This window comes from Amphiprion ocellaris, chromosome 21, assembly GCF_022539595.1.
Source record: "Amphiprion ocellaris isolate individual 3 ecotype Okinawa chromosome 21, ASM2253959v1, whole genome shotgun sequence".
Taxonomy (NCBI): domain Eukaryota; kingdom Metazoa; phylum Chordata; class Actinopteri; family Pomacentridae; genus Amphiprion; species Amphiprion ocellaris.
Window position 1 is genome coordinate 6,142,526 of NC_072786.1, and position 26,397 is coordinate 6,168,922.

Sequence of the window (26,397 nt, forward strand, 5' to 3'; positions counted from 1 at the left end):
CAACCTCTAGTAGACTTTATCTGGAAATCAGTTTTCTGAAATGAGTTCTTAGTAAATCTATCCACAATCAAACCAAGAACATAGAAAGAGCAAATGTGTGAAGAAACAACTTGATGTTTTCAATTCAGACTAGAAAACACTTTAAAGTCTTTATCTGTTTTTGCTCTTTTAATCATTTTATTGTTTCTTCTGTTTAATTTGATCTTCTAAAGTTTAACTGGTGCCCTTTCAAAGGTTTTATCTTTAGTTTGATTCTTCTTAAATGTTTAGTTTTGCTCTTTTCTCACCTTTTATTCTGTTCTAATGTCTGATCTGATTTCGAAATGTTTTGTCTTTTTAATTCTTGTTGTTTTTTCAAATGTTTTATCGGCTTGTTTGAAAAATTTCCTTTTCTTTCCCAATTTTTAATTTTTCGATTAAATCTGTTTTTCTTTTTAAATGTTTTACCACCTTTTAATGTTTAATTTTCTTTTTTAATGCTTCATTGTATTTTCTGTTTAATTCCTATTTAAAGTTTTATTGTCTTTAAGATTTAATTTTCTAATTAAACATTAATTTTTTAATTAAATGTTTTGACTTTTAAAGGTTTAATAGTCTAATTAAATGTTTCGTATTTTTCTAAATGTGTAATATTCTTGTTTAATTGTATTTTTTAAATGTTTAATTATCTAAAATATTTCATCTTTAATGTTTAATATTCTTATTAAAAAATGTTGTTCAATTTCATAATTACAGTCTTTGTATCTTCCATTTAATTATCGAATTAAATATTTTGTCTAAAATAATTAAATTGTATTTAATGTTTAATTTTCTTTTTAAAAGTTTTATTATATTAAATGTTTTTTCCTTTGATTTAGTTGCTTTTTTACTGTAGTTTATTTCTTTAATCTTTTTTTCTGTCAAGATTTTAACCCCAAGCTTAAAAATGAAACAAACCCTTAAATCACAATGAAAATACTTCTGTTGTCACAATCATGAGTTAGTCAATTATTCAGTTTATCAATTCAACTTTATTTGTTTAGCACTTTTCACACAGATTACAAAACTAAACAAGCAAAGAGAAAAAACTATGCTAAAACTCTGATTAAAACTTAAAAACAAACAAAAAAAAATTTAACATTGTAATAAAATATGTTGTGTCCAGGGGATGGAGGGAGTTTATTGAAGTCTTCTTTGCCTCACATGGGAAATCATTTAAAAAATAAACTTGATATTCAGTCTAAGGAAACTGCAGAGAGACAGAAGAACCAACAATATCTCCTGTTTTCTCCTTTAATGAGTCGACTCTTCTTGTGCTTTGAGACCAAAGAACTACAGACTCTTCACAACCTGCTCAAACTCTTGGTACAGGACCTCACCACACGGGTCAAGAAGGTTTCCTTCTCCTCATTTCTACTCTGAAGCTCACCTTCTCCTGCTCAAACTGCTGACAAATGTTTCTGCTGCTCTAAAGTCTGGTCTCCAGAACTTCCTAAAAACTCTCAAAGTCTCTTCTGCTGCAGGTTGCTATGTAGAACTGTTCCAGAAAACTTCACTAAACCACATGGAGGGGCCTCAAGATAGTCGTCCAAATGAAACCATACAAAAACCAAACTAGCACAACCCAAACGCTAAAGTCTCCTGCAGCCTACCAGAGAACCTCTGAGAACAGAGAATCAGGACAGGAACTCTTACCTTCTGGACAACCAACGCTGGTTCACAAACAAGAATACAGAATGTGTCTGACCAAAAACCTCTCAAGACTCACTACAGCCAAGATAAAGACACAACTCAGCTGCACCAAATCCACTAATCAATGCACACATTAGCACCATGTGCTAACTGTAGCTAAAAAACCACATTTACCAAGACAACTATCCAGTACAAAGCCCTAAAACACACCAAGAAACACATTAAAGACGATTTTACTGCTGGAAGCTGCAAGCCAACGCCTAAAGAACCAACTTAAGCAATGGAGTCAAACCCAGTTCAGTGGTGAACAGAAGCAGAGGAAATGTTTGTCTGCAGCTAAATAAAGCAGGAAGACACTGAGCTGCTCAGGTGTTCCTGATAACACCAAGCAGCTGCTCAGGTGTTCCTGATAATACCAAGCAGCCACCTGGACAGCCAATAGGAACACAGCTTCCTGGAAGTCCAGAGGGCTGGGTTAGTGAAGGAAATTTAGTTTAAAGTTGAAGCAGAAAGTTAACAAAGAAAGTTGAAAACCACCTTCTGATCCCTGAAATCTCTGAGTTTTCACACAAAGAAAGCCTGAACATGTCAAACTGGCTTCATAGTAGAACCATCATTGTAAAAACGTCATAGTATGGTGTGTTGCTCAAAAAACATTAGGACCCGGCTGTCAGGGGACAAACATGTAAGAAACATGAGAACAGAGAGAACCCAACCAGTAGGTCACAGTTTATCATCCCCCAGTCATCTCCTGAAGTCCATATGGTGAGAGACATCAGTATCTGGTTGTTAATTTACCAGAGGATGCTTATAATCATGCTGATGTGGTCTGTACTCTACAGTATTTTAGTGATTCAATAAATGCCTAAGTTTTTTGTTTTTTTTAAAATGCTTTTTAGTTTTTAATCAACATTTAATAGCCTATATGTGATCAATAAATGGCCTTTGTCTATCTTAAGAAAAATTCACTCAGAACTCTGATATGTTAACAGTACTAAATAAATCAATAAATACATGCATACACACAAAAATAAGTTAATACATTAACTGTGTTAAGATAAGAAGGAACCGCTCAGGGAGTTTGTGTTTGCTCAGACTCATGAAAAATTAGAGGGAATATTGGTTACAAGGATTTTTTTCTTCTTTTTTTCCCACAATTTTACAAACTAATTTTTTACAAAATAAACTAGATTTACTGTTGAGTTATTTGTGGGAAAATTACAGTGGTTTATGTATTCTGGTTTGTAGGTAAGGAGAGACAAATAAAGTGTCAAACGTCCCCTTTGAAGGGAGCTTGAAGACAACCTGGTTACTGTTGTGTACCGTCCACCATGATACTCAGGTAAAACTTCGACATGAAGCACTGTCTTTTCAGTATTTTTATTGAACAAGTGCGGACTATCAACATGCCGCCTCCGAGGTCCTCACTTCCGTCCTCATACATTCCTACGTCATCACGTAACACGTATATCAGTACATGACATTCCCCTTTTCCTTGGAATTAAAGTTTATCTTCACATACACGTACATATATATTTTTTCGCGTCACATCATCTTGTCTCGCTGTCCAACAATGTGATCTTCTAACTGTCTCACAACACAAATAACATTTTCTTATAACCATGAACGTTGTCTTTGAACCCATATGTTTTACTTATTTCACCACAAAATCACGAAACCTCTCAGGTGTCTTTTCAACCCTCTGGGGTCTGGTTTGTTTCTCTGGACCCTGTGTGCCCTCTTGTGGTGTTGGAGTGTAAGCGTCAATGTTTTTGTTCATTTCACTTTCCTCCCGTTCAGGTATTGTTTCTTGTCCATAGTGTCCTTCTATGGTCTCATTGGTCATATATTTCTTTATATGTCTTGTGTTCCTGTGATAATGAGCTCCAGTTGGTGATTCAACTACGACCTGGTTTCCAGTTTTGCTCACAACCTTGTGTGGTGTTGCATTAAATGGTGTTGTAAACTTGTCCATTTTGTCTTGTTGAACCAGTACTATGTCTCCTGTGTCCACTTTTGAGTACTGAGCTCCTCTTCGTTCATCTGCATACATCTTTGCTTTTCCTTTCTGTTCAGCATCTCTGTCGCGTACATCCAAAGCAGTCGTTTTTGACTCACAAATGTCTGGCAACTTTCCTCTCATTTTCCGGTTGAACAGAAGTTCTGCTGGACTTTTTCCTGTGGTTGGATGTTCAATACTACGATAAGCAGTATCATATTTTGTCAGTTCATGCTTCCAGTCGAGTCCCTCAGCTTGCGCAATCCTGATTCTTTTCATCAGTGATGCGTTTTGACGTTCCACTTCTCCATTGGCTTGAGCCCATTTTGGTGTTGTTTTCTCATGTTTGATTCCGTTATCTTCACAGTATTCTCTGAACAATTCAGATTTGAACTGTGGGCCATTGTCAGATTTAATCGTAACTGGAAGTCCATGTCTGCTGAATATACAGTCAATAGAGTCGATCACTTTTTCCGTGGTTGTAGATGTCATCACATCATATTCATAATATCGACTGTAGTAATCTACCAGCACAAGTATTGAGTAGTTTGATGGTAGCGGTCCAAGTATGTCTACAGCGACATTTTGCCAAGGTCCATCTGGTAAGGGTGTAACTCTCAGTGGTTCAGGTGGATCAGGTTTGGCCACTATTTGACACCCATGACACGCTTTGCAGTATTTTTCTGCAGCTTTGTCCATGCCAGGCCACCATACTTTTGTTCTGAGACGTTGCTTGGTTCCCACGATTCCTAAATGTCCTTCATGAGCTAGTGAAAGTGCCTTAGCTCTGAGTTTTTCTGGCAATATTATGCGATTACCCCTTAAAACTATGTATCCTATCACACAGTTCATTTGCAATGGGTGCATATGCTTTGCATTTTTCAAAATGTCCGTTTTCAATTGCTTTTCGCACCTCTGTTATTTCTGAGTCCGTGGCGGAGGTTTCTTCGACCTCTCTTGTGGTAAGTGCTTTTGGAGTTGCATTTACTGCAATGAATCTCACATACTCCTCTGATTCATGTTTGTGTATCTCTTTTGGTGTTTTGTCTGACAGTAGTCTTGACAATGAATCAGCAATGTTTTGTTTTCCAGCAATGTGCACCACTTTAAAGTCATACGGTTGTAGTCTGAGAACCCACCGTTCTATTCGTGCACATGGTTTAGATCTGTGATTGTATATGACTTCTAACGGTTTGTGGTCTGTGATTAGGTCAAACTTTATACCATACACATATGGATGTAGTCTTTCGCATGCCCATACCAGTGCTAGGGCTTCTTTTTGTGTTTGAGAATATCTGCGTTCACAGTCTGTTAGGCTACGACTTACATAGCACACTGGTACCCCTTCTCCATTCTGTTCTTGTACTAACACTGCGCCCAAGCCTACTGGGCTTGCATCTGCGATGATTTTGGTTGGGGCTTCTTTGTCGAAATAAGCTAGAGTGCCTGCTCTGGCTAGTTCAGTCTTTAAAGTTGCAAATGCTTGTTTTTGCTCTGGCCCAAATGTAAATGTTGTCTCTTTTCGGGTTAGACGTCTTAGTGGCTCAGAGAGTGTAGCAAACTGTGATATGAACCTGCTGCTGAAGCCTACCAGTCCAAGGAAGCTTCTCACCTCTGCAGTATTCTTTGGTTCTCTGGCTTCCACTACAGCTCTCACTCTTTCTTCAGTTGGTCCAATTCCTCTTTGTGTCAGCAGTATTCCCATGAATACAAGTCTGTCCATGTTGAACTGACATTTTTCTGGGTTTAGTGTTAAACCACATTCAGAAAGTCTCTTCAAAACAGCATGCAGGCGCTTGTCATGCATTTCTCGGTCAGGTGCGTGTATGATTACATCATCTGAGATGTTCTCAACTCCTTCAATGCCTGCTAGTGCATTAGCAATCTCGTGTTGGTATTGCTCACTGGCTGACGAAACTCCAAATATCAGTCTTTTGTATCTGTAAATTCCATTGTGTACTGCAAACGTTGTGATCTCTCTGGACTCTGGGATTAGTAGTTGGTAGCCCCACTTGAGATCTAGTTTACTGAAAATTGCAGAGCCGTTCAATCCTTGGAGTATTTCATCCACTGTCGGAATGGGGTATCTTTCCCTGACTATTGCTTCGTTTGCTTTTCTCATGTCTAAGCACATTCTGATATCTTTGTCACCTTTCTTCGGAAGTATCAGTACAGGATTTACCCAGGGTGTAGGTCCTTCTACACGTTCTACAATGTCCATGTCAATAAGTTCATTTATCTTTTTTTCAACTGCATCCCTTAAATGGTAGGGTATGCGCCTCAGTGGCTGTGCTACTGGTTTGATGTCTGGGTCAATATACAGGCTTATCTGTTTAGTGTTTAGTTTTCCCACTCCTTTAAACACTTTTGGGTACTGCTCTTTAAGAGTGTGTTTTAAGTCTGTGACAGCAGCCACATTTTCACCTAATTTCAGCACCCCTAGCTTTACAGCAGTCTTTTTACCCAGGAGTGGTTCACCAATACCTCTTATCACAATGAACTCAGCCTCGTCAGTCCTATCACCAATCTTGATTTCACATCTGAATGCTCCTTTAACAGATAGTGATTGTGTTGAGGAATATGCATACAAATTCCTCGGCTTTTTGGGTATATGTGAATGACACTTTATCTTTTCATCTTTTAGCTTTTGCCATACGTTTTCTCCCATTATATTACTTGTAGCACCAGAGTCTATTAACATCTTCAACTCTACTCCTCCCACCAAAAAAAGTTATTTTCTCAGGTATATCATCATCTTTTACAATGAATGCATAATCATCTTGTTTTACCACATTCACATTTTGCTTCCTATGCCCTTTTGTGCGACACATTTTTGAAAAGTGGTCCTTGCCATTGCACTTGTGACATGTTTGTCCTCGTGCTGGGCATTTGGGATCCTTACTGATGTGATCAGTATAACCACATCTATAACACTGTCTGTCCGTTTTATTCTCCTCTTTCGTTTTTCCTTTTGGTTTTATGTACTTTCCTTTCTTTGTCGTTGAAATTCGGTTGACGGTGTCCCCTTCTTTCTTCTCCCCGGTGATACTCATAGCTGCCAGCTGCTCCTCCACTCGTTCACATTGCGACGTCACCTCCAATGTGCGAGCCAATGTTAGACCTGGACCTTCCTCAAGTAGCTTTCTCCGTGCGTATTCAGAAATGCATTTACTCAGGATAGCGTCTCTTATTTGGTTATCTCTATCACCTTGAAAGTCACAGTCTTTTGCAGCTTGTCTTAAGCGCGTACAAAATTGTTGTACAGTCTCACCTTGTTTTTGGGACAACTTGTGAAAGGTTTGGCGTGCATATGCTGCATTTACTTGGGGAACAAAATATGTGTTGAGTGCCGCCACCGCCGCCGCGTAGTCCGTCGCCTCGCCCGTCTGTGGTAAGGTGGAGAAAACATCCTGCACGTCCTGTCCCGCTAAGTGCAGTAGAAGAGCACGTCTCCGCTGCTTAATCGCATCCGTGGCATCATTTGTCAAAATAAGTCCTTTCCCGTCCGCATACAGCTCGAAAGATGTCAACCACCGTGTCCATCTCGGTCCGAGTGTAGCTGGGTCCGTGTAGCAAGCGAACGGTTGAATACCTGACTTTTCCATACTGTTAGCTTAGCCTTTTGCTAACTTGCCGTATCGCCGCCGGTTTTCCTCGCTTCACCAAGCGAAAATCATTGTCCCCGTCTTTCACTTCCTCGTCTTCCTCGTCGCCATTGTTGTGTACCGTCCACCATGATACTCAGGTAAAACTTCAAGACATGAAGCACTGTCTTTTCAGTATTTTTATTGAACAAGTGCGGACTATCAACATGCCGCCTCCGAGGTCCTCACTTCCGTCCTCATACATTCCTACGTCATCACGTAACACGTATATCAGTACATGACCGTTACCAAAGAAAGTTGATAAGGCTGTTAGCCTGTAGCTAAGGAAGATACATCACATCATTTTGACAATAGCAGATTCGACACTTTTACCCTCCCCCTATTAAAAGTAAACTACCGCCAGTTAAACCACAAACAATAATTTTTATTTTTAAATATTCACACATGTATTCATTAAGAAAATCTGTTTATCGGTTTGTTTGATTATAAGAAGCACAATTTTTTTTTTCTTCAGTTACGAACGAATCTGCTTCCTGTGTTCGTCAGTTTGGTCAACAAAACGTCACTTCCGGTTGCTCAGGCGGGCTGGTTGAAGACAGGACTTCACGTCGATGTGGCGGCTAAATCAACGTTAAAGTGCTTGTTAACTGAATAAAAAGTAATTATATCATTTCGCAAGCAATGGACCGACCGACAAGGTGTGAAAACGTTTTTTTATTAACCTCCGTTCACGCTGTCTGATGATTCTTACTGTCTGTTGTTGCTCATACATTGTTTGTTTTTGACACACAGGAAAACAAAGGTTGTAAATTACTCTGAAGCCAAGGACTTTGATGATGGTGAGTAACTTCCAAATCTACCAGTATATTCTGCCATCTGCTTAACCCACCGTAATTCACCTAACTGCTACTGATTTGTCAGACTTCCCAAATGATATGTCTAATACATTCATATCCACATAAACACATCACTGTTACGCCTAAACTCCCGAAAGAACAGCCACAGTTGTCAGCTGAAGAAAATGCAATCATCACCTTTATTATGTCGTCTAAAAACTTCTGTTCTGTAAAAAGGATTCACATGTTGCAGCTAGATAAAAAGGCAAGCATATTTATTAATATAACGCCCTATTATACATAGAAGTTGTTGGAAATGCCTGGCAGGAAAAGGTAAAAAATCAAAACATGTACAAGGTAAGATACAAAATGCAACAAAATGAAATTGAATTCATATTAAAAATAAAGATAAGATAGTAAAGCATACAATACAAAAAAAGCAAATGCAGACATGTCTTGGAATACATAGATAGATAGATAGATAGATAGATAGATAGATAGATAGATAGATAGAGGGATACTTTATTAATCCTGTGGGAAATTCAAGTTAAAAAGAGAGACCTAAAATCATATTTGAACACTAGTAAAAGCTCTCTGTTAATAACTGGAATGGTAAACTGGAGCAGAAGATCATCCAATGCAATTGAAATGTTGAAGCTGCTGTGTTGCTGTTTTTAAATTTGAGTAATTTTATGAGCAAGCTGTCGGTAATTTTAATGTTATCTAGATTTTTACTCATTTTCTTGGAGGAAATGCAAGATTTACAGCGATATCTTAGGAATTTGCATATTTGTTTTGATAGATATTAACCAGACACCTAATCTTACATGACAAATTCACAATGCAAAGCCAGTAAATATATATTTATACAGTCCTTCATTTTTACATCTGTTAAACAATGAATACTGAACTGAAGCCTGACTTTAAAAACTCGTATTGTGAGTCAAGATCACAATATCTGTCAAACAAATTGCAGTTAGAAATGTTCCCGAAATTGTTCCATCGTTCTCATCAACACTCAGTTTCTTCTCTCAACAAACATGCCATTGTTCTGTGTCCTCGTTTTGTGACAGATGAAGACTTTGCCTGTGTGAAGGCACCAGCCAGCAAAAAGGCCAGGGAGGAAGTCAAGCATGAACAAAAGAAACCATCAAGCAAGTCCTCCAGTCTGGAGACCAACTCACAACCCACTCAGAGCCAGAAGAACAGGTGGGCGACTTGTAGGTTTAACATTTGAAGTGTAAGACGTGCAAATCAGAATGAGTTTTATGAGTAAGTTTTCACAAACAAGGAATTTAATGTGGCGATTTGTTGGATTACAGTACAATGACAGAATTTTTTAAAGATTAAAAAAGAAAGCATGTTTGCAAATCAATGGACAGTGTTACAAGACACAGGAGATACAAGTTACAAATCAAACAAACAGTAAGTAGAGCAAACCCAAGGAATTCTAAATGATAGAAGTATTTACAGCTTGCAGGATTGTGCAAATTATTCGCTTGAAAGTAACAAAGTAAAGATGCCTGCAGCAAGCTGTCATGTTCCATGCTGCAGGATGGGCTGTCGCCATTGTGTAATTTTAGCTGATGATTGATTAGGATACAAGTAATTATGACGAATGATTTATTTGTCTTTTTCTGTTCATTATGTTACCGTTTTAGTTTTAGATTAATGTTGTTTATACCATTGACCTCTAAGACTTGTGATCAGCCAATTATGTAATAATTGTGAGCTGCCTAATGCCAGGACATAAAGGGTTAGAACTAGAAGCTTGTTCAAAGTCAAATATCTCTGTTCCCAGTTTTTCACCACTAGTGCGAAAGAAATTTACAGTGGAACAAAAGTAATTTCCAAGCAAGTTTAGTCATGCAACAGAGACAAACATACACTGTATGCTAAGTAGACTTACACTACCGTTGAAAAGTTTGGGGTCACCCAGACAATTTCACCCTTTATTCATGTGCTAACATAACTGCACAAGGTTTTTGTTTTTTTTTTTTAAATCATCAATGAACCTTTCAACAGCATTAGCTAACACAATGTAGCATTAGAATACAGGAGTGATGGTTGCTGGAAATATTCCTCTGTACCCCTATGGAGATATTCCATTAAAAATTTCCAGCTAGAATAGTCATTTACCACATTAACAATGTCTAGACTGGATTTCTGATTCATTTAATGTTATCTTCATTGAAAAAAAAAACTGCTTTTCTTTCAAAAATGAGGACATTTCTAAGTGACAACAAACTTTTGAACAGTAGTGTATATACACATTGAGGGTGTGTGAATGTTTGGATTAAAAACTTGTGTCTATTAGTCATTAATTTCAAGTATCTGAGGAGGAAACCGAAAGTTGAAAATCTTTAACAGGACTTCCCATTATCCATACAAGGCAACTTAAATCTTACAACCTTAATTATTTTTCGCAGAAGGCCGCTGGATGAAAAGTTGTATGAAAGAGACCTGGAAGCAGCCATTACACTTTCCTTGCTCAACAATGCAGATGGAATAAAGGACCAGTCTCCCCGTAAAGGTTTGCTCTGGCCTGTAAAATGCAGATTTAACTGTAACCTGTTCCAGTTTTTAACTCAAGTTCTTCTTACATTTATCCAGGAGATGCCAAAGTTCAACTCCCAGTAGATGAAAACACAGATCCAGCTTCTTTGCACCTGTCCAACTGCAGTGTGGATGGAGCAGTTATTGGTAAGGTTCTGCAGCTTTCAATGTACATTTAGCTTCCTTGGATTAGTGAAATGCTGTAGCTTTATATTTTTTCCTCAGGCCTCGATAAAATCACATCAGACAAAGGGTCACCTGCTCCATCCAAGCAGAGAAAGGCTTCCTCTAAAGGATCCGAGGAGCGGAGAAAGAAAGATGAAGATGAGGATGAGGACTATCAACCCAAACTGACACCAGGTTAGCATTTTTTAAAATTCTCATCTAATTATTTGCTAACTGTCTCTTTGTGTCATTAAAATAAGAATGCTGCCTTTTCAGATTCAGAAAGTGATGACGATTTCAGTGAACCGGCTGAGAGCGACGACGAAGAGTTTAGAGTGAAGAAAGTCAGTAAGACTAAAAAGAAGGAGAAAGAAACCAAGAATGATAAAACCAAACCCACTTCTGCTTCTAAAAAGGAAAAACAACCGTCAAAACCATCAAAGTCTAAATCACAGGCAGCAGGTACTTCCATGGGCATCATCAGTTTAGCGTTTGAATGCAGCTGTCATTTTACTGGTGTAATAAAAAATAATTTGTCTCAGCAGCTTCCGCCCCTATCAGAAGTCCTCCAGCAGCCAAAGTTGCACCTAAAAGACCTGCTTCATCCTCCTCAGTCTCCACATCGAAGCCTGCAGTCTCCCTGAGCCCAGCAGGGGGCAGAATACCCAAGTGGAACCCACCAGGTAGAGTATAGAATAGAATAGAACAGGTCTTTAACACACACTAAAAAATATATACAACCAAAATATAAGCAAAATATACAGTGTGGAAACGGTTTGTGGCTAGAGACCTGCTGCTTTGGCTTCAAACAAAAAACCAGGAAGATTTTTTTAAAAATTGAATGTTACTGAATGTGCCTCACTGTGTTTTTGTGTTCTTGCATTGTGCATAATAAGTTAGGTTTTAAATGGTGCAGGTCTAGAACAAAGGTTAGGTGCTGTATGTGGTCCAGATTTGGAATGAAGATGGAGTTGTTAATGCTCACAGGGTCTTAGAATCAGACTAATTCCTGGGTAGGTTTTCTGTGGGTCAGACGAGGAAGAATCTGGGGTGCCGATGAAATCACAATGTGAGGGATAACCTCCTTAAACAGTGTTCGTTTTTGACAGTTATTGTCAAATTATTTGTGCAATACTTCTGTCACTGAAATAGGAAATGCTCCTTTAAGATGCATTTTTACATTGAATTTTTTGCACAAAATTACTTTTTTAGTGTTGAATACAATCTTTTTAATTTTTCCCCTTATGGTTAGTGTCTACACATGATTATTGCACATGATATGAATTGCACTGAAAGCTAAATATTGCACTTGTAGGTATATGACGTTGACATTCAGGGGGGAGGCTGCAGACGTCTGACAGCTTGAGGATGAAAGCTGTTTTTGAGTCTGTTGGTTTTGACTCTAAGTGTCCTGTAACGTCTACCTGAGGGGAGAAAAAAAAGTGTCCTGGGTTATGGTTCCCCTGTCTTTCCTCTGAAGTCTGCCGGTGGGGAGGTAATGTGGTCCCAGTCACCTGCTCTGTGGCTCTCACCAGCTGTTGCAGGTCCTTCTTGTCCTCTGCAGTACAGCAGTAGGTCAGGAGGCTGTCAGTGGTGGAGCGATAGAGGTTTGTGAGCAGCTTTTGGGGGAGTAGAGCCTGACGCAGCTTCCTGGGGAGGTATAGTCTCTGTTGGTGCTCAGTTCGACCATCTCCTTGGTTTTTCCAGTGTTGAGGTTCAGGTTGTTGTGATGACACCATCGTCGCAGATGCTGGACCTCCTCCTGTAGGCTGATTCAAATCAAATCTAATCTAATCAGTCCTGTGATGACGCTGAGGGAACAACAGCACTCATGCTTCACTGTAAACCTTGTGAGATGGCCGCTGAACACTAACGTTATTGTTGTCTTTCTTTCCAGCTCAAACTGGTAAAAGTCCCACGACATCTAAGAATCCAGCAGCGAAGTCTCCAGGTCAGGGTCTGAGACTCGGACTGTCTCGTCTTGTTCGAGTCAAACCTCTTCACCCCAGTGTTGCGAGTCACTGACTGAACGGATCATCTGTCAGCAAAGGCTAGATCTTGTCATCCTCTTATTTTATTTTTAAGCAGATGCTTGTAAATACCGGTATTCACTTCTCTTTATCCTAATTTGTCATAACAAACATGATGCTTTCAGCTTTGGTCTCACCTTGGATTGTTGGTTCTCCTAGTTAGATTAAAAGCTCTAGGAGCAGCTGTAGGGTGTTTCCTTTGTTCACTCTGGAGACTGAACTCATAGATTCATGTCTTGTGTCACTGCAGTCATTCTTTTGTACTCAGTGTGAGTTCAAAGCTCAGATTCTGGATAAACTCATAGGTGGAAAAGTGTTAATCGTCTGTTATATTTAGTTTTAAGATATCAACTTAATACCAGTCAAAATAATATTTTTTTTCATTTTACTCTTTGTGTGCAAACTTTGTATATTGTGTATATAAAATAAAATAGTAAAAGTAGCTTCATTTTGTGTGCTATTTTTTACACACAAAGTCTGTTACTCAAGTAAAAGTACAATTTTCACACTATGAAAATACTCTGTTTGGTATTAATGAAAGTCCTACAATGAAAATGTTGCGTAAGTAAAAGGATGCGAGTATATTCAGGAAGGTGTACTTTATATATTATAAGTAGTCCATGTGGAAAAGTTCGATATGTTTTCGTTATTATGACTCTGCCAAGAAACGTGGCAGAGTTATGTGACAGTCAGCATACATTTGTCTGTCTGTCTGTCTGTCTGTCTGTCTGTCTGTGAGCAACATTACTCAAAAACAGCCTAACGGATTTGGATGAAATTTTCAGGGCAGGTCAGAAATGACACAAGGACCAAGTGATTAGATTTTGGCAGTGATGCAGCTTATAGTCTGAATCCACGGATTTGTTAAAGATTTCTGTATCATTGTCAGATAGCGTCACAGCGTCACTGTAACTATGACAAGAAGTGAACGCTACGTCAGCTGACTGCTGACGATCACATGATTATGATCCTACTACTGACTTATTTGTCGGAAATGATACAAGAAACAATTGATTAAACTGTGGGGGTATTTCTGAGTTTTCCTTCCATCCTTACCTGGATTTTCGGACATTTCGGCAGTCTTTGTCATGTCAAGAAACTGCTTCTTAGATAAACACTTCCTGTGCCGCGGGAATGGTTCCAAAAATAAAAGCCTGTAACATTTAAAAAAAAAAAAAATACGCCTTCAAAATAAAAGCATGAAGGGAACGGTTATTTTAACACTAGCAAAACAAAGGCTTGCCAAAAGTGATGAACTGATCAACAGACCTTTATAAGAGAAATTTACACATATTTTGGTAAACAGGAAGCAATCTGGTAATTATGGTAAAGACTTACTCCATTTCATTTTCTAATCATCTATCTTATATTGTCCAAACTTTTAGTGTCTCCTTTCTTTCCTCTGTTGTTCTGTGTACGGTTTATATTTAGATATTTTTTAAAATTTGCTAGTTGTAGTTAGTTGTACAAATAAATCCTAACCTTTTCTTGATTTTTGCTTGTATTTCCTTCCTGACATCTTGTAGTAGGAAGCCAAGATTGGATTCAGGGGAAACATGATGTGGATTAGACAAAGCCTTTTATATCTCCCTTTAGGAAGACAAAAAATCTGAACCACAGCCTGATCAAATCTAAAAAAAGACAGATATGCTGTTAGCAGAAAGGCTGAACATTACTGTTGTTGCACCAACAGCAGCCTTGTTCTTTACTGATCCTTCAGTCCTGTTCCTGCATGCAGAGTCCTGCTGGTCTTCTCTCCTCCCAGCTAACTGCAGTTAATGGTACACACCTTGCATCCCAGGTGTGAAGCCACAGCAGAGCAGAAACCTGGACTGAGACCTGCACATTCTGAATGTGGTGTGAGCTACAAGCTATCAGATAACACGTCTGGCTTCGTCCATGTCTGTAGGTGCAGTTGTGTGTGGAGGGGGTGGGGAGAGAGGCAGCACCTGAGATAAAAAAGGTAGAGGAACATTTTCTCCACCTTTTCTTCTTCCACTGTGAGGCCAGACGGCAGGATGCGATCCGGCTGGGTTAAACCTCTACTCCTGGTCTGCGCTGTGGCTTCGGCCCTGCTGTACCTCGGCTCCATCAAGAGGGAGGTCCACAGCCACGGCGAGAGACTCCAGAGGGCCCACCAGAACGACTCCATCAGGGGCCAGGGAATGCTCCAGAGGATGGAGAAGATGGAGGCAGACATCAACAGGCTGCGTGAGTCTCAGCAAAACAGCTGCTTCTGTAGAAAATGGGCAGATAGATCAAGACAGATATGGTGGTTTGCAGGTCCAAAGATGGAGATTTCTAATCTAATAGTCAATAACACTGTAGGTTCTAACCATAATATTTGTGTTTATCAGATAATTTATGTTAAACTTTATAATTAACAACACCGTAGGGGGTCAGCCTTAGTTTGTATTATATTCAGATATGGTAGTTTCATATAGATTTTTTATAATTTTTGTAGGATTCTTTCCTTAACATGTAAATTACTCCAGTAAAATCACATAAATAACACTGAGGTGTCTTAAATTGAACATTTGCAAATCATAAGCTCTCTTTTTTAAACTTGAATGCACTTTGATGCTTGTCTTAAATGTGCTGTATAAAAACTATTGGTTTGACTTTGCTTAACTATTTTACCTTGTTTATATCGCAAATTTGCAATCTTACTAGTTTGAATTTATTTCTCTAATTTAACATTTGTTTTATTATAAAGCACTTTGTAACTTTGTTTTCAAAGAAGCTATACAAATAAAGTTATTATTATTCCAATTATTAACACTACTACAACAACGATAGTAATCATAATAATAAAACTGTGCTAACTGAATTTACTATAGACACGTAGGGAGTTTTTTTCAGATGCAATTCAGTGATTGTATTTCAACAATTAATTGATCTACCTCATGGAATAAAAAGAAATGACGACATATTTAGATTTCTTGTTTCATAAGATCCACAATCAAAACCACAAAGATGAGAAGAAAAGCAGCAGTCCTTGTATTTCTCCCTGAAAAATGACCAAAACTGTCAACCAAAAACTATAATTATCGCACATTAATTTTCTGTCAAACAACAAATTGATAAACTGATTGAGACATTTTCACCTTTCAGTTAAATTGAGCTCAGTTTTACGTAGATTGACCTGCTGGTCACTAAATCAAAAAGACTTTATCAGGCGGATCTGTGAGGAATCCATTCTGTGTTTGTTTTATGCTACATGCACTAATGAATGCACCAGTGCCAAGACAAATACTGATGACTGCTATATTTACAGTTCAGGGAGAGGCAGCTGTTGGGTTTTTCACTTCACATAGAAAGCAAAGGGTTAAAACAAACATCACGTGGTCTTTATTTTCTACAGTAAATCTGATGAATAAGCTTGAAAAGAGGGAACCGGTGGCCGAGGTGAAGCCGGAGGTGAAGAAGGAGAGGAAGGTGGTGAGGAAGCTGTACCCGAACTCTGCTCTGTTCAGTAAGTGGGGCGACGAGCTGTCAGAGGAGGAGCAGAAGGAGGCCGAGAGGTTGTTTCAGAGATACGGATACAACGCCTTCCTCAGCGACAGGCTTCCCCTCAACAGAGAGATCCCCGACACCCGGCCGCCCAGGTGAATCAAGTGGGCCAATTTAGTTTAGAACACGAGACCCAGTGATGTGTTAAAGCTCCACAGTTTGTAATAAACCTCAAAGCACCATGGTACACACTATCCAGGACGTGAAGGCATCGAACGGAGGCATTCATATATAACACATCACCATAATCAGTAACTGGAAGAAAAGTTGACTCCACCAGTTTCAGTTTCACCCGAAACGAAAAGCAAGACTTGTTTTGGAAATAAAATCTGAATAAATAAAATTGTAGTAGGATCGCAGTCATGTCATCGTCAACAGGCAGCGGAAGTAGTGTTCACTTGTTGTCATAGTAACAATGACGCCATCTTTAACAAATCCATGGATCCAGACTATAAGTGGCATCACTGCCAAAATCTAATCTCTTGGTCCTTGTGTCATTTCTGACCTTCCTTGAAAATTCCATCCAAATGTGTTAGTCCAGTTTTGACAGACAGACTCCGATCGTCACATAACTCCACCCACGTTTCTTAATTAAAGAGAAGAGCTCCTTAGATTTTCTTCCCAAGTGTCCCTCTGACAGTTTTCTTTTCATGGTCATCCTTAACAAGCACTATCAGGTACAATTGAACTTTTGACTTCATTTAAAAATGCTTCTTACTTGTTTTCTGCTCACAGATGTGCTGATAAAACGTATCCAGAGGATCTGCCCACCGTCAGCGTTGTGTTGATCTACCTGGATGAAGCTCTTTCTGTCATTAAAAGAGCCGTCCGCAGCATCATCGACAAAACTCCACAGCGGCTGCTGCAAGAAATCATCCTGGTGGACGACCACAGCAGCAACGGTAAGTTCACCTGCACACAGCTGCTCAGTTTTACACTCTGAAATAGTCAGATGACTTCAAGATGTGTGAAGTGATGTACGTAGCAATGGGTTTTTACTTTGTAGTAGTGAGATATAAAAGACGATGACAGTGAAGAACAGGTGCACTGTTTCTGTGAAGAGACAACGCCTACATATGTGTCTTGTTTTAAAAATATTAAATGGTTTGGCCCCTCCTCCACTGCTTCCCTTTGTTCAGTATTGCTCAGCACAATCCATAAAATCCACAGGGATATCTTCCACCAGTGACTGGTCAATACCTTATCGATGCACCACCTTTGGGCGGTCAGCTTTTTCTGTAAAAGCTATGACTCAGTGGAACGCCTTGTCTGATGACATTAACAACTGTGTTCCTATCGGCAGTTTAAAAAACAAACTGAAAAACCTGCTTAAGGACACTCAGAACTGCAACCACTAATGTCTTTTTAATTTGCAGTTGTGTGAGTGTGTGTCCGTGTGTGCTTTTAAGAGTGTGTTTGTGTAATGCTTTGTTTCACTGCGTCTTGTGTTTTATAGCAATGGCAACATTTATGTTTAATATTGTACATGGTCCCTTTTTAAACAAACTGATTAATAATAATAATAATAATAATAATAATAATAATAATAATAATAATAATAATAATAATAATACATTTAAGAAATGATGTGACTATTATACATTCAAAAGTGATGCAGTTTCACAGAAAAAATTAGAGAACATGTCAGATTAATGAGTTTCTACTGGCCAACCAAGAGTTAAAGTTGAACTTCCAGAGGTTGCACTGGAAGAGCAAACTTGCTTTTGTCTGGGTTAGAATAGAGGTAAAATACTCCAGGGAGTGTGAATGTGACTGTATCAAACCAAAGGTCTAATCAGACTAAACAAACTAGACCTGGAGATATTTATAAAACAATATACAACATGGTTTAGCTCATTTCCACTCCTTGTGTAAAGTTTATCTGAGGTGTTGCCACCAGTTGCAGACATTAATGGCGTCTTGTCATCTGACTTATAGCAAGAACATGTGTTTTCCAAAAGGCAATGTTCCTTTTGTAATATATTTTAATTGGTGAGAGCTTGATAAATTAAATGTTTAATTTTTTGCATTTCGTGTCCTTTAAATTTGAATATTTTATGATTCATCCATGAGAGGCTGGTTAAGTAGATGTAGAACTGGACTGAATCTACAGCTCTGATCACAGAAAGACTTCATGTCACAAAATCTTTATTTTCTGCAGAGGATTTAATGGAGAAACTGGACGAATACATCAACTCCATCCACGAGGAGCGTCCAGACCTGGTGAAGAGAGTTCGGCACTCTCAGCAGCTCGGCCTCACTCAGGCCCGACTGTCGGGGTGGAGGATGGCGACGGGAAACGTGGTGGCCATCTTGGACGCTCACATAGAAGTCCACGTTCAATGGTTGGTTGAAATGTGATCCTGGTCGTTTCTTTTGAGTCGCCACACCGCTTGTTTCTGCTAAACCGTCTCTGTGTGCCCAGGGCAGAGCCGCTGTTGGCTCGGATTAAAGAGGATCGCACTGTGATACTGACGCCGGTTTTCGACAAAGTCAATTTTGACGACTTGACTCTGAATCCCTACATACCTGCGGCCGACGCCTTCGACTGGGCTCTATGGTGCATGTACGAGTCCTTCAGGCCCGAGTGGTACGCACTAAAGGACGACTCACAGCCTGGCAAGTAAGAGTCACGCTTAAAGAGTCGCCCAAATCACAACAAAACACACTTTCACACTTGACATTCTGATTAAAGTGCGTTTCTTCCTGAGAGTCACAAGCAAAGATCAGCCTCACTCTGTTTAACATGACGGTGGAGCTAGCAGACAGTTAGCTAGCTAGCACATCACTCCCCAGCCAAAAAACACTAACACACAACCCTATTTATGCTTCACATATTTTTAAACTTATTTTTTGTAAAGATTCAGACAGACAAGACGTAACATGTTAATGTTTCTATAGATTTTTTTCTTTTTTTTGACCGCTTCTTAATGCTTGCTAATGCTAAGTTAGGCTAGCAGCTGTAGCTTTGATATGAGAGTGGTTTTGTTGGGACTCTGTCACGAAAAACAGCTTAATTTCCAAAATGTCAAACGATTATATAACCATAATAGTATCTACCTATGCAAATAGTTTGCATTTAGAGAAAAACAAAAGTTTGTTTTTGGTGCTGGAAACAGTGAGAAATGACATTTGAAAAATGTTTACATGGCATAGCTGATAGACGTGGATTTTCATGCTGATTCTGGAACCATTAACGAGAGTTCATATTCATGTTTTTCAATGTCATTTTTTAAATTCTAAACAACAATTATCTGTGAAACTCTACTTAGATGTGTTGTTACATTTAGCCAACACCAAGCTACCAGTCTGTTCAGCCTGTCACCTCCATTTGATGTTTGCTGTGGCGTTTGCATATTGTAGTGCAATAAGATAATTATGTCTGAACTGAACAGATGGTCTCTTGTGTATGTTTTCACATTTGGACCTTAAAATTTTGTGGTATATTATTTTTATATACAAAAGTTTGCGGTCTCTTAGAAATGTCCTTTTGGTAACTCAGAGTAAACCAACACTCACCTTTGTTTTCAGAAACTTTCCTTTTTGCTCAGAAACTGTTACCAGCATGAAAGTGACATGAATTATCTGTAATGAAGCTTTAGGCGCTGTACACGTAGACCCAGTGTTGTCCTTCATTCTCCAATTTACACCAACTGAAGCCTTCACCCCACCCGTATTATAATATAACTTCTGTGCGTTGTAGGCTTGTATGTGGTTGTTCTTGACATTATTAAGTTTAAGACACTGAGACACCCAAAGCTGTTTATACCAGCTACCTATGATGGATATTTTTTTCACTTTTTTCTATTTTTTCCCAGAGTGGTTAGATTTTTCACCTGTTAGATGTTTCCCTGTTTGAATCAGGAGCCCGTCCATCATGGGGATACTTGTAGCTGATCGCACGTTCTTTGGAGAGATTGGAAGCCTTGATGGAGGAATGAAAATATACGGCGGTGAAAATGTGGAGCTCGGCATCCGGGTAAGAACTTCAATCTCAGTCTGACTGACTTGTAATGGAGATGCTGTATTAAATTTGCTGTAGATGTTTAGATGAAGTTACCTTCTCTGGGGATGGCAGTGCTTATAAGTCTGCTGTTCCACTTTTAGATGATCATTGTCAGGGTGTTTAAATTACTTCTTCATTTAATTTCATCTTGCACCATCATAGGATCTAGTTTCGAGTCTAATATTTTGTTTTCTCTACCAAGTATTCACTAAAACAGAGTAGTGAGAAATAGAGTGCATCGCATGCATGTTCCTTTTTTCTTTTCCAATGCCATTTTTTCCAAGAAATCATGAATTTATTTACAGTTAGTGTATTAAATAGCCTTCAAAACTACTTTTTAAAAAATTGTTGCTCTTGTATTTTGGCAGGTGTGGCTGTGTGGGGGAAGTATAGAAGTTATACCTTGCTCTAAAATAGCTCACATTGAACGAGCATCAAAGCCTTACCTCCCAGACCTGAGCATCATGATGAAGCGTAACGCACTGAGAGTGGCTGAGGTGTGGCTGGATGAATACAAGCACAATGTCAACATTGCCTGGAACCTTCCGATCGAGGTAAAAGGTGCCACCTCATTATCTGCATAGGTTTTATCATCTATATATACATTGATTAGATTTTGTAAAAGAGTGCTGTGAAGGTTGTGAGTAATAATACAAACACTACAGTTCCTTTTACTTATCAAAAACGGCCTCATGTGGCCTTATTTTTCCTATAGAATCACGGGATAGACATCGGGGATGTGTCAGAGAGGAAGAAGCTGAGGGAGAGGCTGAAGTGTAAACCTTTTCAGTGGTATCTTGATAATGTTTACCCCATGCTGGACCCCCTGCATAACCTGCTCGGTTATGGAGCTGTAAGTCAAAAAATGTCACGTGACTGCATACAGGAGTTAATCACTATCATGCTTTAAAAGGCTATTTTGGGTTGAATTTTTAAAGTTTAGTCCACTTTTGACTATTGCATGAATCCTCTGAAGAATCTCATCACAGTCGGTCCCATCTGATAGCAACAAGTTAGTTTTATTTGGCTTGTGGAGGTTTTCTATAACTTCTGGGTGTGTTTTCTGATAATGGAGCGTAACTGCATGAACTCCCTTCTTGCAAACAAATCAGTAATCTCCTTGGAAAGCTGCACAGAAACCACAGTCTTTGCACAAGTGCGTCTCTTCCATTTTTGACCCTGATGATCACATGGGTATTCTCCCTGAATTCAACATTTTTTTTTAAAAGTTCATGCTTGACTGTTTCATATTTGTCAGATTTTTTTTCCTGTGCATATTTATGTTACTAAGCAAAATGTGTAAAAATCTGGGGTCATAAGTAACATTGGTTTTGAGTTAAAAGCTCTTAAAGACAGGTGGGGATATGTCCATTTTTGTACTATTTTCTTTTTTTCCATTTTGTGGAGCAAAATTTCAAGAACCAGAACTTGAGAAGTGATGTAGCTAGGGTCACTGATATGTCCACATGGTCTTCAATGGTAAAACACTTCATTGATAGAATATTGCAAACCAGTTATATGATGATGCAAGTTTGGTCAAAAAAAAAAAAAATTTTTTAAAATTCCAATATTCCAGAGGTCATTTTGCTAGATGTATATTATATACAGCATGTTGTCCTACTTTTTCATTCTTGATGTTTCTGTTTTTGTTGGCAGCTCATTAATGATCGGAAGCCAGATCTCTGTGTGGACCAAGGCCCGATGCCGGGGAACACACCTATCTTATATCAATGCCACTTCTACCAGCCTCAGGTAAGATTCACTGCATCCAAACACACTGTGGTTTTATCTGTTTGTTGACATTCATTGTTCTCTGGTGTAGCACTGTTTTTATCGCACTGATGGACAACTCTACATCGGTGGAATCAAATCTCACAAGTACAACAACAACCGCTGTTTGGTGGACCTCGCGACTGGAGTCTATCCAGGACTGTACGACTGCAAGGCGGCTCAGCAGAAGAAGTTTGCCATGCTGTGGGATTTTAAACAGGTAACTATTTCATGCTGACAAAAATGAATACACACCAGAGTGGCTGGTTTGAGACAGTAGAATGTGTTTCATTCCCAGGGAGGACCGATCCAGAACAGGGAAACAAAGAGATGTCTGGAAATTGGGATAGCTGAGGACGGCTATTACAAACTTTTTGTGCAGAAGTGCAGTGGTCAGAACTGGAAGATACAAAATCTAATTAAAAACAACTGAAGGACTGGTGGGCAGGTCTCAGAAGACAGTATGAAAAATGTGCTATCATTGCACAAAAACTGCACCTCAGGCCAGAGAAAGATCTCTTTTTTTTTTTTTTTTTTTTACGACGACGAGAATGACACGATGTATCAGCAAAAAACATCTGCTTTGCTGAGAAGAAGTCATCAGTTTTATTTATTTTAATTATTGTTTTTGCAAATACATGTTTGCCAAGTTTAACTTTGTCATACAAAATATAAACTACCATTGAGTAACTGACTTTTGTTTTATGGCTTTGAATGTAGAAATGTCCTTGTGAACATTTGCTATTTCAGTTTTGTTGTTGTACTAAACTAAACAGCGTGTGGATCACTTTTCTCACCAGCAAGTTTATTGCAAAGCATCTTTGTGATTGTTCTAGGAAAAAAAACTGCAGAAACTCCCATGAGAGTTTAAGGATGCTTACAGGACCTACTTTCACGTGTCAGATTACGACATCCACCCAAAATATAGCACATCAGCTGATCCAATACAAAGATATAGAAGCTTCAAGTAAACGATATGCAACAGTTGGTTTAAACAAAGGCCGGTAATGGCCTCTAGATGTTTGCTTTAGTTCAGTGAATTTACAAGCATTATTTAAGTCAAACAGGATCTGTTCTGGGTTGGCTGTCATGAACTGTCATAGAAGAATTATATTTGATTATTTGTAGGGCACTACTGGCAACCCATATTCCATTTTCTTTTTTTTTTTTTACACGCCAGGTATGGAGAGACTGAGACAATGTGAAAGCAATACTTTCCCATAAAATTCCAGGAAAATTCCCAGAAAATTCTATGAAAAGTTTTGAGATTTTCATAAAATTCCAGGACAATTCCCATAGAATTCCTGGAAAATTTCTGTTAAAATTTTATTTAGCATTGAAATGTCCTTGTAAAACAAGAGTTTTGTGTTACAACAAAAGATGTACTGAGGGTATCTTTGACTACTGTTGTACTGAACTAAACTGTCCCCAGAGGACATTGAATGGCTGGAGAATCGTTTTTCTCACCTACAGGTTTATTGCAAAGCTTCTTTGTGGCTGTTTTAGGAAAAGGAGAAGTATTACAGAGAGTTTTAAGATATTTGCATGACCTACTTTCCCATGTCAGACCAGAACATTCCCCAAAATGAACAGCCTGTCTTTTACAAAGATATGAAAGCTCCACAGAAGCGATATCCACTCATATTTTTAAATAAAACACTGCTAATGGCTTCTAAATGTCTGTTTTAGTTTAGTGTCGTTCCAAAAGCCATTCAAGTCAAACAGGATCCGTTGTGGTTGGTTGTCATGAATTGTCAGAGATGAAGGCGTCCCATTTTTTCTGCCACATGTCCAGTCCTGTGTCCTTCAGATGAGCTGGCAGCGAGCTGTACCTGTAGCCAGAAGAAACTTATAATGAAATTAACTCATTGAGCTGCAGCATAGTTTTAAAAGCTTGGAATATGCCAGGCATTTTAACATGGAGGAAGAAACAAGTTTCACATCATAAATTAGAAATCGCATTCTTTCCTGCTATCAAAGCCGACTGTCAGTTTTCTGTCTTCCTGCTTCCATTCATCCAAAGTGTTGAAATTAACTTGCAGAGATATAAAAAAAAATAAATGCTTGAGTTAAATCCATCACAAATTCAAAATGAGGTCCCATTATTGTTTAATTTTTGAGCATGTGATCCCTTGAAATTACTATTTGATGGTGCATTCAAGGAGGCACCAAGCATCCAAATCCAGAAGACAAACAGTGAATAATACCACAGTGTAAGAAGTGAGAATTTAGACTAAAAATGTTGTTGTTCAGGGCCTCATTCCAGGAGACGTAATTTGCAAACACACACTTAAATGTAAGGTATGTAAATAGTGGTGGAAAGTTCACATTTAAAAACCAGTCACTCACATTTGCAAAAAAAACCACTTGACGTTATTGTCATATTTTGGACGACATACTAAACTATGACATTTTTGTCATATTTTGGACGACATACTAAACTGACATTTTTGCCAAATTTTGAATGACATGACGTTTTTGTGACATTTTGGACGACATACTATAGTATGACATTATTGTGGTATGTTGGGCGACATATGACGTTTTGGACGATATATCAATAGCGGAAATTTGGTTCTCCTGTGTTGGCGTCGGCTCCAATATTCCAGTATTCGTCAGGTGCTAATTAAAATGTATACTTAGTGTTCTATGAGGTGTGTTAAATGTTTTTTTGAAGACTTAACATCAAAAAACAGACATGAAAGAAATAATGTTTTTTCCACATTTTGGATGACATACTAAACTATGACATTTTTGTCAAATTTTGAACGACACTGAACTATGATGTTTTTGTCATATTCTAGATAACATACTTAACTATGATGTTTTTGTGACATTTTGGACGACATGCTAAAGTATGACATTATTGTGGTATGTTGGGTGACATACTAAACTATGGTGTTTTTGTCATATTTTGGACGACATACTAAACTATGACGTTTTTGTCACATTTTGGACGACACTAAACTATGGCGTTTTTGTCATATTTTGGAAGACAGACTAAACTGACGTTTTTTCCACATTTTGGGCGACATACTAAACTATGATATTAAAATGCCACGCCCTGGAATCGAACCTGCATCTCTGACACAGTGCTGTTTTTAATTCACCCTCTCAACCAGTTGAGCTAACTGGGCCACTTCTTTCCACTTGTTGAACAACAAACTGAACTATGCCATTTTAGTCACATTTTGGACGACATTGTAAACTACGGCGTTTTTGTCATATTTTGAACGTCATATTAAACTTGTCACATTTTAGATGACATACTACTTTCACAACATGTTGAAAAATGATATTTTTCAACATAGTATACTGTGGCGGGTTTTTTTGCGCTAAAATTCATGATGATTTTTTTTTTCAAAGAATATGTTTTTCACGGCCTACTTTACATTACTTCTTCATATGGCACGTTTTTACAACATGTTTGAAAAATGGCATTTTTTTTCGACATAGTATAGTAAGGCGTTTTTTTTGCGCCAAAATTCATGATGGTTTTTTTTTCAAAGAAAACCTTTCTGGAGTGTTTTTCACGCCCTCCTTTACATTATTTCTTCATATGGCACGTTTTTACAACATGTTTGAAAAATGGCATTTTTTTTCGACATAGTATAGTAAGGCGTTTTTTTGGCGCCAAAATTCATGATGTTTTTTTTTTCAAAGAAAACCTTTCTGGAGTGTTTTTCACGCCCTCCTTTACATTATTTCATCATATGGCACGTTTTTACAACATCTTTGAAAAATGGCATTTTTTTTCGACATAGTATAGTAAGGCGTTTTTTTTGCGCCAAATTTCATGTTGTTTTTTTTTTCAAAGAAAACCTTTCTGGAGTGTTTTTCACGCCCTCCTTTACATTATTTCATCATATGGCACGTTTTTACAACATCTTTGAAAAATGGCATTTTTTTTCGACATAGTATAGTAAGGCGTTTTTTTGGCGCCAAAATTCATGATGGTTTTTTTTTCAAAGAAAACCTTTCTGGAGTGTTTTTCACGCCCTCCTTTACATTATTTCATCATATGGCACGTTTTTACAACATGTTTGAAAAATGGCATTTTTTTTCGACATAGTATAGTAAGGCGTTTTTTTTGCGCCAAAATTCATGACTGTTTTTTTTTCAAAGAAAACCTTTCTGGAGTGTTTTTCACGCCCTCCTTTACATTATTTCATCATATGGCACGTTTTTACAACATGTTTGAAAAATGGCATTTTTTTTCGACATAGTATAGTAAGGCGTTTTTTTT

General features: G+C 38.3%; 3 protein-coding genes across 4 annotated transcripts in view; 2 read left to right on the forward strand and 1 right to left on the reverse strand.

Annotated features, from left to right (window-relative positions):
• The first annotated feature begins 7,817 nt into the window (after nucleotides 1-7,817).
• On the forward strand, nucleotides 7,818-13,310 carry rad51ap1 (RAD51 associated protein 1). Of its 2 annotated transcripts, none has more exons than XM_023293295.3 (9): nucleotides 7,818-7,973; nucleotides 8,068-8,114; nucleotides 9,185-9,320; nucleotides 10,541-10,644; nucleotides 10,725-10,814; nucleotides 10,893-11,027; nucleotides 11,109-11,294; nucleotides 11,375-11,515; nucleotides 12,730-13,310. In XM_023293295.3, exons 1-9 carry the CDS (start codon nucleotides 7,957-7,959, stop codon nucleotides 12,855-12,857), a joined length of 984 nt encoding a protein of 327 aa, XP_023149063.2. In that variant the 5' UTR covers nucleotides 7,818-7,956; the 3' UTR covers nucleotides 12,858-13,310. The 2 variants fall into 2 exon arrangements, with proteins under 2 accessions (XP_023149063.2, XP_023149064.2); XM_023293296.3 differs by having other exon boundaries at nucleotides 11,378-11,515.
• Nucleotides 13,311-14,695: 1,385 nt separating this feature from the next.
• On the forward strand, nucleotides 14,696-22,845 carry LOC111584034 (probable polypeptide N-acetylgalactosaminyltransferase 8). Its single transcript, XM_023293286.3, has 11 exons — nucleotides 14,696-15,073; nucleotides 16,227-16,470; nucleotides 17,111-17,277; nucleotides 18,537-18,720; nucleotides 18,801-18,998; nucleotides 20,240-20,354; nucleotides 20,750-20,935; nucleotides 21,097-21,234; nucleotides 22,038-22,133; nucleotides 22,204-22,371; nucleotides 22,450-22,845. Exons 1-11 carry the CDS (start codon nucleotides 14,881-14,883, stop codon nucleotides 22,582-22,584), a joined length of 1,824 nt encoding a protein of 607 aa, XP_023149054.2. The 5' UTR covers nucleotides 14,696-14,880; the 3' UTR covers nucleotides 22,585-22,845.
• A 508-nt stretch (nucleotides 22,846-23,353) lies between these two features.
• The window catches only part of ada2b (adenosine deaminase 2b), a 17,712-nt gene continuing 14,668 nt past the window's right edge, over nucleotides 23,354-26,397 (reverse strand). The window contains exon 10 of the mRNA XM_055006540.1: nucleotides 23,354-23,983. Coding sequence (XP_054862515.1) covers nucleotides 23,896-23,983 — 88 coding nt within the window. The 3' untranslated portion in view covers nucleotides 23,354-23,895. The remainder of the gene's footprint in view (nucleotides 23,984-26,397) is intronic.

What these genes read in the sequence shown, in the direction of transcription:
- LOC111584034 (XM_023293286.3), top strand. Translation starts at nt 14,881, where the DNA reads ATGCGATCCGGCTGGGTTAAACCTCTACTCCTGGTCTGCGCTGTGGCT. An exon ending in GACGACTCACAGCCTGGCAA is followed by an intron (nt 18,999 to 20,239) that starts GTAAGAGTCACG and finishes TGTTTGAATCAG; the next exon opens with GAGCCCGTCCATCATGGGGA. An exon ending in GCCACTTCTACCAGCCTCAG is followed by an intron (nt 22,134 to 22,203) that starts GTAAGATTCACT and finishes TCTCTGGTGTAG; the next exon opens with CACTGTTTTTATCGCACTGA.
- rad51ap1 (XM_023293295.3), top strand. An exon ending in TCAACCCAAACTGACACCAG is followed by an intron (nt 11,028 to 11,108) that starts GTTAGCATTTTT and finishes CTGCCTTTTCAG; the next exon opens with ATTCAGAAAGTGATGACGAT. An exon ending in GTCTAAATCACAGGCAGCAG is followed by an intron (nt 11,295 to 11,374) that starts GTACTTCCATGG and finishes AATTTGTCTCAG; the next exon opens with CAGCTTCCGCCCCTATCAGA.